The sequence below is a fragment of the Triturus cristatus genome, chromosome 6 (genome assembly GCF_964204655.1).
Source record: "Triturus cristatus chromosome 6, aTriCri1.1, whole genome shotgun sequence".
NCBI classification, from domain to species: Eukaryota; Metazoa; Chordata; class Amphibia; order Caudata; family Salamandridae; genus Triturus; species Triturus cristatus.
In genome coordinates, this window is record NC_140589.1 from 533,348,104 (window position 1) to 533,360,440 (window position 12,337).

General features: G+C 45.1%; 1 protein-coding gene across 9 annotated transcripts in view; it reads left to right on the top strand.

Moving 5' to 3' along the window:
• Positions 1 to 12,337, top strand: part of MYO6 (myosin VI) — an 856,486-nt gene that overhangs the window by 536,256 nt on the left and 307,893 nt on the right. For all 9 annotated transcript variants that reach the window (XM_085610973.1, XM_085610975.1, XM_085610976.1 and 6 more), the window contains exons 16-17: positions 3,535 to 3,662; positions 7,609 to 7,704. In XM_085610973.1, coding sequence (XP_085467099.1) covers positions 3,535 to 3,662; positions 7,609 to 7,704 — 224 coding nt within the window. The remainder of the gene's footprint in view (positions 1 to 3,534; positions 3,663 to 7,608; positions 7,705 to 12,337) is intronic.

Below are 12,337 nucleotides of genomic sequence, written 5' to 3' on the forward strand. Positions count from 1 at the left end.
GATCCAGTCACTTCTGTCTGGGCATGACTTTGGCAGATGCAGCCCTGAACACGCTGGGTACAATGGGCAGATGCCGCCCCAACACTGACAAGGTATTCCGGGCAGTAACGGTCACACACACACAAGATGATCTTAACACTGGGTAGCTGTGGTCATGCTAACCTACATAAAATGATATTTTGGTTTTGAGACTTAGAAAACAAGATGATAAGCAGCATATCAGTGCCAGTGTCCTAACAGAGGAGACGTTTTAATAAATATCTCAGCATTCAATTTGATTCTGTACTGTCAGGGACCAATGCATTCGCCAAGATAACCTAACCCACAAAAAGAGATCAAAAGCAGCCGGGTCATAAAAGACTGCACCACCAGAACCAGTCACTAGCAATATGCAATATTGCCCACCTCAAACGATCTGCTGTTTGTAGACCGCAAATATATACTTGATAATTGTTTGGATGAGAGGCAATATAACAACACTTCATATAAAAACAGCCACCCAACGCGTTTCGCCCAAACATGGGCTTCTTCAGGGCAAGATAATGTGAGCACACAGTGTGTCTTCTGGCAAATAAGTCAAAGGACAACTTGACGCGAAGTCTAAGGCACAATGATGTAGCTCGCGGTAAAGCATAAATCAGCAATAAATGTATACTGGTAGTATTATTTGATGTCTGTATTAGCCGCATCCGAAAAGAATAGGAGCCGTGTCCGTGATCGTTGTCCTAAGGCCAGCGCGATAAACAAGGAAGTGAACGGGCCAAAGGTCTCGCATTTACGCAAGTTTGAGCTATTGGCATTGTAAATGACAATGCCTTTTATTTATGTTTTGTTTTTTAAAACATAAACAAAAGGCATTGTCATTTAAAATTCCAATAGCTTCAACTCTCGCAAATGCATTCCAAATGCTTGAAGGCATCGCTGAGTTGCACCTTTCGGTCTCCCAAGGCTCCAGAAGAGCTCCCCGTCTGCTATGAGTTAAATAAGCAAGCCTGTGGTCACAACTGCGCGCGAGAAACCCTCCTGCCCTCCAGCAGTAAGAGAAACTCATTAAAGAAAATAGCGCTTACAGACTAAAGAAGACGTACCGTGTAACAACCAAGCTAAAAGGGCCAGTCCTCATAAAAGGTTACAAATGGAGACAAGGCGGTACTAAGGAGGAACTATCCAGCCTAATAACAAATAAGAAGCTAGCATTCAAGAAGGACAATGACACAAGGCAATGACAAATATAGGCGGGAAATGGGCGGGGCTTCAAGTATATACTCCAATACAGCATGGCTCGCAGAGCAGCGCATGCGCTGCCCAGGCTCGATCTAAAAACTGTCTGGAATCCATAGGGTTCTAAGAAGCTTTAAGTCACTTGGTCTCAACATGCTACCACTCAGTAAGGGCGCCCTTAAATGCTCCTTTCAGGGAATACCCTCCGAATTTGGAATACCCTTCCCTAAAACCTCTCCCACATTCCTAATCTTGAAATCTAAACTCATATTGTTTACATAACTTGTCTTTATCTGCACATCTATTCGTTTGACTGTCCTAATCCTGTACATATATGGTGGTGACTTGTTTTTTTATACAGCCTTTCTCCTTGTCCATTACTGTGTTGAGGCATTCTTTGTCCCAGGAGCTGTTATTGTACAACGTGCAGTCGGTTTATTGTGCCTTGTAGCGCAAACTTCACTCGATAAGTAAAGTTGTCTTTTTCGCAGTACGAAATGGTTATAATAAAGGCTCGGGCAGATGCCGCGATTTCATGTCTATGGCTCTTAGGATGAGATGTTGTGGCTTTTGACATCTGAAAATTGAACCGGTTGCGCACATTGTGGCAGAATGAGAATTCGTAGCCATCCAGAGATGGAAGCTGTCACCACGCGAAATGAACTCTCTTCGCAAGTGTTTAAAATGTTACTTTTATCCTCTGCTCTTAATGCTTCATTTCTCTCTCATTCTGTTTATGTTTAAACCTCGTAGTCTTTCTTTTTTGGCCTGACCTTAACTTGCTTACACGATTCCTGCCTCTGGCAACCCGGATGCCGCTAACTGCAGGCCTGTGACTGCAAAGTACATTATTAGCCTGTGACCCCAGGAGCTGGAGGAGCGGCAGCACCCTTTGCTCCCTGCACACTCCGATGGTAGCTTGTCACCAGCGGCACAGCAGTCCGCTCACCTGTGTACCGCCAGCCCCTTCTGGCGCCGAGCTCTTGAGACGGTGTCCGGCTCCACCCGATGCTGCTGAGTTCTCGCCTCTCTCCCATCCTGTGTCGCGGCTCCTCGCCCCCTCTGTTAAATATCCGTGGCCCCAATCACGGGGAGGCTCCGCAACCCGCGAGAGATCCCTGGCTTCGGTAAACAGACAGCCCAGTCCATTTCAGGACCACGGTGAGGCCGTGGCATATCACAGAGCTTTCTCCACATTGACTACTACTTTAAACTGGCATAGATGATCATATGACTGGGCAAACTGAAAGTAAGCTCTATATTTCATGCAATTGTTTCTCTGGCAGCTTTATTCAACGGCAAATGCAGCACTAAAGAGTAAAGAGGGACTCGCACAGGGCTGGGGTATTCTTGGCTTGCAGGACTGGCCTGTCAGAGGATGATGGAGATAGGATATTGCTTAGGCAGAGTGTTGTGTGCAACATTTTCAAACCAGCCTTATCACCTTTGAAGTCATCTAGGCTTTTAGCAATTACATCTGTGCTTTTCCTTGGGCTCCAATTCAACAACCAAATGCATTCTGGGAATAGTAGTCTAGGCTTACTTCAACAGAATACATTGAACTGAAGTCCCAGATGGCAACATTTTCTGAAAATAAAATGTAGCTCTAGAATGATGGTGTCCCTGGTAATGTGAAGGCCTGTGGTCACTTGAAGAAAGCATGCAGCGCTTGACCATGCTCTGCTTCCCTCAGAAACTGCCCATCTAACCATTGGTATCCACATCACCACGGTGCTCGGATTCCTCTGACAGTTCATCTAGAAAATGGTTCCTGTGTGCTCCAAGCATACCTTATTCTTATGAACTTTATTACTCTATCTGCTAGAGACCATATTCGTTTTTAACAATTTAGCATCTTTAGTAAGGAGAAATGTATAACGCATCTAAGCATCTCTAAGTACCTACTTTCCTGTTGCCAATGCTTATTTTATTATGTGTTGTTTTTATCGTTATGAATGCTTTTGTGCACAGCACTTGCATAGACGTTCAATTTCGGCCCGCACCTTAATGACACATTAAACATAAAATGCAGAGTTTCTGCCTAAGCAGACTAATATAACTATTTTCCATGATCATCCAGCTCTATCCATTCTATGTAAAGACATTCATTTCCAGCCTTCCTTACTTGCTGTACCAGAAGTAAACATCGCAGCCCAATTCTTATTTATTAAAAACCTGAGAGTATTGAAGTAGTAGGGGTAAAGCACGCCTTATATCTTCATAGGCGAATCTGTGACTCTTTCATTATCCTTCTTTTTTTTCCAAAATGTATTACAGTAAAAGCGCAAATGTACATTTGTGTTTTTGTAACAGATTTGATCGAAGCAAAGTTGGTGGGCGTGTTGGATATTCTGGACGAGGAAAACCGCCTGCCCCAGCCCAGTGACCAGCACTTTACCTCTGTCGTGCATCAGAAACACAAGGATCATTTTCGATTAACGGTAGGCTTACTCAGAGTGGAAAATGTGTTTTTATATTTTTCCACATTGTTTGAATGATTGAATATTATGTTTAGTGTATTTTCTATTAGTGCTGTGCATTTGTCAACAAAATAGGCAGTTGTCCACCAGAAAAGACCGATAATACGAAGCTAGTTTACAAAATGACATGTATTCAACTGTTTAGTAAATGAGAGATGATTTGTAAGTTCACTGATAAAGAGAAGGGGAATTTAATTTTTTGGAAGTAAAAAAAACAGAATCATCGACAACCAAGGTGGGAGTAAGGGATTTGTGGTATGCTCAGAAGTCTGGCAGTGGAGGACATGAACAGTTCCTGTGTAAAGTAAGAGCCTGTAGGGTTTAAAGCCTTGCAGCACAGGCTTTTGAAGATTGTTCTTTACACCACAGGCAATTAGTGAAGATGACTAGGTGGTTGGATACCGATGCAGGCGTGTGATCAGGGAAACTGAGAATTGCGGTAAACCAGGCAAGAACAGATGACTCATTGGATTCCAGCAAATGGTAGGATAGGGAAAGAAAGGAAATAATCTTCTTCAGTATAATCCTTTTCTGGGCTGGACGTGGCCCTAAGGGTTTGGTAAGAGAAGCATCTTTAGAACAAGGAAAGAAGTCCCCACATGTCACTACATGAAAAATATTAGGTTAAACTTTCTTCATTAATAAACACTTGTTCATCAAATGTTCAATCCAATCTTCATTTATTCATTTTAGAATCTCATCAGTTTTTGTAGTGTAATTCCATCACACTATTGCAATATTTATACATCAATTCTCTGTTTTTCCATGACCCACTGCATTTCGGGACAAGCCCTTTATCAGGGGTAACTTCCTAGGATATAATAAATCAAATGAGTCTAAATTCAACTTTGCAAGCAATTTATGTTATCAAAAGAATTTCAGAGGAAAGGACGCAAGTAGAAAAAGAAGGAATATTAATGCGTTGATGGCCAGTGTCAATAACCATCATCCCAATAGTCCTGAGATGGGTGACTAAATTTAATATAGTCAAAAGCAATAGAGCGCATAAAACCGAAAAGTGTGAAATAGCAGTGAAAGTGATAGTGATTAAAACCAGGAAATGAGTGAACGAAGTAGATGTCCATTATTTGAATTTGGCTGTGACCGATTCAAACTGTGTCTTACAGAATAAAGTTTGTGCCTCCAAAGGTTAGTGACGTGAATCAGTAAACGTGATATGTGAGTACTTATGTATAAAACGCGGTATATAAGATTCATGAATGGTTAATTTGTTCCCCGTTCCATCCATCATTTGTGTGTCTTTTGCTTTCTCGCCGTAAGTGTGCCGGGTATGCCCAGACGTGGCTTCTGTATTTCAAAGAACAAGAGCGACCCATATGTCCTTGTGAACTGGGTAAGCACTAATGCCAAAGCAACAAATGTTCACAAGGAACTCATTCAAACATTTTTAAATATGCAAAATAAAATTATTTGCTCAGACAGTACAACACAAGGCATCTATTTCATGTAGATTCCTAGTAGTGCAGAATATTGCATGTAGTTGGAAAAGGATCAACGATCAGAACAGCGTGATAGCTCAACTATTTCAAGGTTCCATGGATTCCTCCGAATGGATTCCTCCGAATGGATTCCTCCGAATGGAGCGATGGTTGCTGTCACAGCAACCATCGCTCCATTCGGAGGTCTACGCTGCGATGCCTAATTCGTCCCGAAACTGCAACTTATAAGCAGAATAACATCAGACTCCATCAGAGGGGTTCTCCGTTTAACCCAACAATGCTCCTTCAATCCATGGAACCTTTAAATAGTTGAGCTTTCACGCTGTTCTGATCGTTGATCCTTTTCCAACTACATGCAATATTCTGCACTACTAGGAATCTACATGAAATAGATGCCTTGTGTTGTACTGTCCCCAGAATCGCTGTCCTGAAGAGACCCCGTATCAAGAGAGGGTCGAAACGCCGTCGACTAAATAGAAGAGAGAGCCTAAAATAAATCACTGTCTATTGTATATAGCTCTCCTAATGTTCTTCCAATAACCAATTCCCCACTTTTCACTTTTTTCACTTATGATTCACTAAGTTAGGTTATGGTCACTCCACTGGGACTCACAAATCACTCATAATGTATTTATATGCATAATTTTCTCATGCTTAATATATAAATGAAATGCTCTTGTTGTACAATTGAAAAAGTTAAATAAACTTCACTTCGGCTGAAGTAAGTAATAGTTGACAAACTGCTGTGATGGGCTCTTTTTAGACACAATTTAAGGTAAACTGTACCGTGAACAAATCTAGAGGTCATGTTTGATATTACTAGTTTGACTAAGATCAAATCTGAGCAAATATTTATTTTTGCATATTTAAAAATGTTTGAATGAGTTCCTTGTGAACATTTGTCGCTTTGGCATCAGACGTGGCTTCTGGGCTTACTTTGCCATTGGATTCAAGCTAGCCTGGCTGATGAGGGGTGATACCCGGAAACCGGTCTCGGGATGCTTTTTCTGGTCCAGGAAGGACCTAACTTGGCAGTTTGGACTGGACTGTTCCCATGGGGAGCAGGGTCCAGACTGATTTGCATATGGCTTGGTCCTAGCTGGAATGGCATGGTGAGCAAAGAAAAGATGGATTTATGCCCTGATCACTATACTGGGGGTAAGCGCTGTTTGACATTGTTCTGCATTCTATCCATCAATTGTTCTTTTTGCATTTGTCACCCTGAGTGGGACGGGTATGTCCAGACGTGGATCCCGTGGTCTCCATGCCACTGCAGTCAAGCTAGGGGTGAAACCCTGAAACTGATACCTGAATGGTTGTTTCCAGTCCAGGGAGGACATGGCTTGGCAGTTCAGGCTGGACTAGTCCTATGGGGAGCAGGGTCAAGACTAATTTGCATATGGGTGGGTCTAAGCTAGAATGGCATGGTGAGCAAAAAAGCAATGGATCTCTGTACTGGGGGTGAATGTTTGACATTGTTCAGCACACCATCCATCAATTGTTCTTTTCGTATTTGTCACCCGAGTGAGATGGGTATGCCTAGATATGGGTCCTGCGCTCTCCATGCCACTGGAGTCGAGCTAGCCTGGCTGATGAATGGTGATACTCCGAAACTGGTCCTAGGATGCTTGTTTCCAGTCCAGGGAGGACCTTGCCTGGCAGTTTGGGCCTGGCTGTTCCCATGGGGAGCAGGGTCAAGACTGATTTGTATATGGCTGGGTCCAAGCTGGAATGGTATGGTGAGCAAAAAAATAAAAGATTTAGGCCCAGATCCCTGTACTAGGGGTGAATGTTTGGCATTGTTCAGCATTCCATCCTTCTGCGGCGTTCATGGGAGTAGGTGAAGGGACTACGCCCATTTATTTAAAAGTGATTTGGATTATAATTGCAAAAAGCAATTATCATCCTATTTAAATGGTCCCAAAATCAAAACAATCTTAAGTTACCTGCACCTCCTGGTTTCCTATGTTTTTTTTCAAGACAACATGAAATGGATTGCTAGTCCTTTACCTTAAATTGTCCCATCAATTAGATAAAGCCTCTCTGTAGCCAACATCAACTTTTTGGCAAGCAGGCTTGTGAGACTAAATATTTTGGTATTGTATAATGCTCATTACTGGTTTTAGCGCTCTAAAAAAAAACTTGGCTGCTAATGGCAAAACGTCTTCCCAGCTGAAAGGCATCAGTAGCTCAGACATTGCTGCTTTCAGTTTAATATATTATTAGAAAAAAACGGTCATGGTGTGAAACTGGACATTCTACCTTTTTAAAACACCATTCAGGACTTAATTGCTTTGTAGCAGTCTGTCAGCTTCCAAAGCAGCTTCATCGCCCAACTTATTCTACCATGAGTTTGAGGCCTCTGATGAAAAAAACTCAATTTGTTAATGCCATCTTCATTTATTTCCTTTCATGATTGTCAGTTGATATTTAAATTCTAATTTCAGATTCCCAGGAAGTCTAAACTTACTGTTCACAGGAATATTCGAGATGATGAAGGCTTTATTGTCCGACATTTTGCCGGAGCAGTCTGCTATGAAACGGTATGTGTATTTATATGTGCAATATTTTATTGTCCAAAGACTTAGATTTTTAAAGTAAATTTGTCTATTTATTTTGAGCTTTTCAAGTGCAACTTAACCCATGGGCAAGATGCTGCTGAACAGAAGTTTAAAAATAGTTAACACAAAAGAAGAGCACAGAAGACAAATAAAATAAATAAAGTTATGCAAACTTCCAATTTAAAATGGGAGAAAGAGAAGGGAAGAACAAAGAGCAAGGACAAACAACTCCACTTTTTTCCAGGGAACCATATAGGAAATTGCAATGATACACATATCAAACTAAAAATAACAGAACTAATAACGATTTTCAAACAAGGCAAAAAGAAAAATGTGAGTTTTAAGACCTTCCTAAACGAAAATGTGGCTAACATGTTTCACTCCAAAGGAATATAAACGCACGAGGTGATGATCTTTATTCTACAGTGTTGTTAAGAGAGTTTTCCCTGAACAGAAGGATGATGAGGCAACTGGAATTTGTACTGTGCCTGAACCCCATGGATACCTATCTATAGGAGAAAAACATTCACAACGCAATGGCCAGAAACAAGGGAAAGTGATAGCTGCTTCAATTGATGCACATAATAGCCCTGTCTCTAAAAAACTAAAACAAACTATAAATCAAACTTTTAAGCAATTGCGCAAAACCCCAAACAATCGGACACTGCAAGGCACACTCCGGGAGTTAAGGACAACTCTAAAAAGAAGGAGATGGGAGAAGAAAAGAGCAAAAGACAATGAACTCTGGGCAAAACTTATGTTTGACGCAAATCAGAAAAATAGTGCTAAATTCTGGAAAACGGTCAACAAATTGCAGCACCCCAATTATCAAGGTATTAGTTCCAATATCACCGAAGCTACCTGGGTAGACTACTTAACTAAACATTTCAATGACCAAGAACCAGAAATAACAGTCCCCCTGGGCATCCTGAGTCACGCCGTTACAAAAAAAAACATTCGGGAGGGTAGAAGTCAAAAGCACCAATGTGACGCGGGCACTGAACCATCGATCCAGTCACAGCAAGAGGTAGCTCCTCCGCCAAGCCATGACTGCCAAAATTGTCTAGAAGACCTGCAAAAAGAATCCATGGTCGAAGATATACATAAACAAATTTCCAGAGGCAGACGGGCAGGAGCACCGGGCCCGAATGGCATACCACCGTTGCTATATAAGCAGGACACAGACTTCTGGAGCAACGCACTAGTCCCAGTAATAGGACACGCCCTAAGAACAACAGAAATTCCAGAGTCATGGCGAGGCTCTATCATCAGTCCCATATTCAAGCAAGGATCGAGATGCGACCCAAACAACTACCGCCTGATACTATGGCGGCATTTTCCTTAAAGATCTGGTCGCTTGGTCTACAAGAAACAACATTATACCAATGACCCAAACGGGTTTTCGTCAAGGGCAAGGAACTACAACAAACATCATGGCCTTAACCATGCTCATGGATGCAGCGAAGCAAGGTAAATATCCCCTGTACTTTTGCTTCATTGACTACTCCGCGGCCTTCGATCACGTAGACCGTTCCAAACTTTGGTTAAAGCTGAAAGAATGGGGGATTCCGCTAACCCTTCTAGACCAACTCGTACAGCTGCACACCGACACTTGGGTCAGAATCAAATTAGGCGCTGGAAGGCACCTCTCAAGAAAAATCATTACAAGGAGGGGCTTAAAGCAAGGATGTGTCTTGGCCCCTTTGCTCTTCAGCCTCTTCCTGGCGGACCTGCCAGCAGAACTGGATGCTTGCTCCTCACATTCCCCGAAGCTAGGAGCCACGGCATTGACAAATTTACTTTACGCTGATGACCTAGTGCTGATCAGTAGAACTTCGATAGGACTAAAGCACCTGTTAGATGCCACCCACAATTTCTCACATCGAAACGCATTAAAAATAAATTGAAAAAAATCAAAAGTTATAAGCGTAAACCACCGCAAGAAGTCAAATTCCAGTTGGTACATGGAAGGCAAATGCCTGGACCAAGTAACTACCTATAAATATTTGGGCGTACTCCTACATTAAAACAACTCCTTCAAACCACAACTTGAATCTTTACAAAGGAAGGGAGTAATGACCTGCTTGGCATTAAAGCCCCTGAAGAAATTGTTGCCGGACTTAACACTTGACCCCCTTTTATGTTTAAATCTCTTTATTAAATACCAACAACAAACCAGCAGCATCCATAACAGTCCATGCATACGCCTACAACCACAGGGGCCGGCAAGTATCACATGGAACATCTTCTTCCCCTGGGTCCCCCTAGGCCCTGTCGCCCTGTCAAGGTGATATCCTGTGTCTCCCCGGCCCCTCGTAGCATCCTCTAAGAGTTTCTCTGTTACCTGTGGTCCATGTGCCAGCAAACTTTTAACCCTCCCTCCCTTCCCCCTCCCCCCCTGCACCACACCCCCTCCTCCCCCCCGGCCATAGCTAATGTCCAAGGACCTTGCTCCCCGCTACGTCATCCAGCCGTACCTCCCTACTCAGGGGACCTCACCCAGCCTGTCCTTCCGGTTCCGAAAGCCGTAAGAGTTTGAGGTATCTGGGACATGTCAGTTCCCTGAATTCGGTGGCGAGCAAAGAAATAAACGGCCTCCAGATCTCCCTATATTGCTCGGCCTCCCCCCGTGCTGTCAGTGACATTTTCTCCATTCCCAGCACATACCACAGTCTGTGCAACCACCCTGTGACCGTAGGGAGCGTGGGTGTGCGCCAATGTGTGAGGATGTTTTGAATGGCTGATCCTAGCGCTATCGCAATCTGCCTCCCTCTACGAGATCTGAGCGGGTACATCAATGCGTTGGGAAGGCCCAACAGGATGTAGGCCGGCAGACGTGGTAACTCAGTGTCAAACTGGGAGTCCACCGTGTCCAACACCTCCTTCCAATAATCCCCCAGTTGCGTGCATTCCCACAAAATGTGGGTCAATGTCCCTACCTGCTCGCACCCCCGCCAGCATCTCGAGTCTTTACTGCTGTCCATAGCATGAATGCGTGCCGGGGTGTAGTACCAATACAGAGAAACCTTCGTGAGGGTCTCTGTCAGGCCTGTGTGATACGCCGAGTGTCGTGCCCTATACGCAATTTGCTCCCACTCCTTATGGCTTAGTGCCCTACCTAGTTCCGTCTCCCAGCGCACCCGGCCCGGGTGATAAAAGTGCGAGGAAGGCAGCTGGAGAAATTTATAGAGATCACTTATAAGCTTCGCGTCGGACGTCCGGGTCATAAGCCAGCGCTCATATTGGGATAGTCTCCTATCTGCGGTCTCCCGCACCTGAGGGCTCAGCGCCCAGTGTCGAGCCTGCAGATATCTCATTCTCTCCGCTTCGGGTATCATATATTCCTGCCTAAAGCTCGAGAAAGGGATAATCCCCTCTGAGGTGTACAGGTGGCACAGAGCTCTGCAGCCGGCCGCCCTCCAATGGGCAAACGCTCCCCTCTGCATCCCCGGTGTAAAGTCCGGGTTGTCCACCAAGGGCGTCAGCGGGGACGGAAACGAAGTCAACCCGTATGCAAGGTTTGTGGCGTCCCACGCCCTCAGTGGCACTCTGGTGATAAAAGAGGCATAGAGGTTAGCTGGGCGATGGGCCCGTCTCAGGAACGGCACTTCCTGCAATGGCCGACCCGCCACCGCCTGATCCTGGAAGAGCCAGTGTTTGTCTGACTCCCACTTGCTCCACTCCACCAGGTGTCGCAGCTGAGCTGCTTGAAAATATTTGCGGAGATCCGGGACGCCAAGGCCTCCCTCCTCCGGCGCCAGCAGGGAGAGCGCCCGCCGCAGTCTCGGTTTCTTTCCCTGCCACACAAACCTCCCCAGCTCAGACTGCATCCTCCGGATCCACCCAACCGGCGGCGTCAACGGGAGCGCCCGGAACAGATAGAGTATCTGAGGTAGGGCAGTCATTTTAATGGCTGCCACTCTGCCCAGTAACGACAGGGTACCGCGGTCCCACTGAGCCAATTCTTCCCGTATCTTCCTGCCTAGGGTCGTGTAATTGACCGCCGTCCTCTCCGGCAGGGTGGGGGCCAGCTGTATCCCCAGGTACGGGATCGTGTCTGTAGACCAGATTATCGGGGCTAGACGCTGCAGACGCGCCCGGGTCACCAGCGAGAGCGACAGGCTCAGGGCCACTGACTTCCCCATATTCATCTTAAATCCAGAAACCACCGCGAAAGAGGTCAGCTCCTCGAGATACGCTGGCAAGGCTCGGAGCGGTTCCTCCAAAGAGAAGATCACATCGTCCGCGTATAGGCTGACAGCGTGGTAGAACCCACCCATTTTCACTCCTTTCACCTCTGGGTTGTCCCTGATACGTTGCGCGAACGGCTCCATATACAGGGCAAACAGTATGGGCGATAACGGGCAGCCCTGCCTCGTGCCCCTCTCAATGTTAAAGCTCCCGGAGCTGCAGCCATTAACCCTCACCACCGCGGTTGGAGTCCCGTAGCAGTTGAATATCATGTTACGGAATTTATCCCCTATCCCCACTTTCTCAAGCACTTGTTCTAGGTAAGGCCAGTGCACCCGATCGAAGGCCTTCTCGGCGTCCACCGCCAGGAGCATTCTCTCACCTCGAATCCGTGCCGCCTTTTCTATAATGTGCACGATCCGTT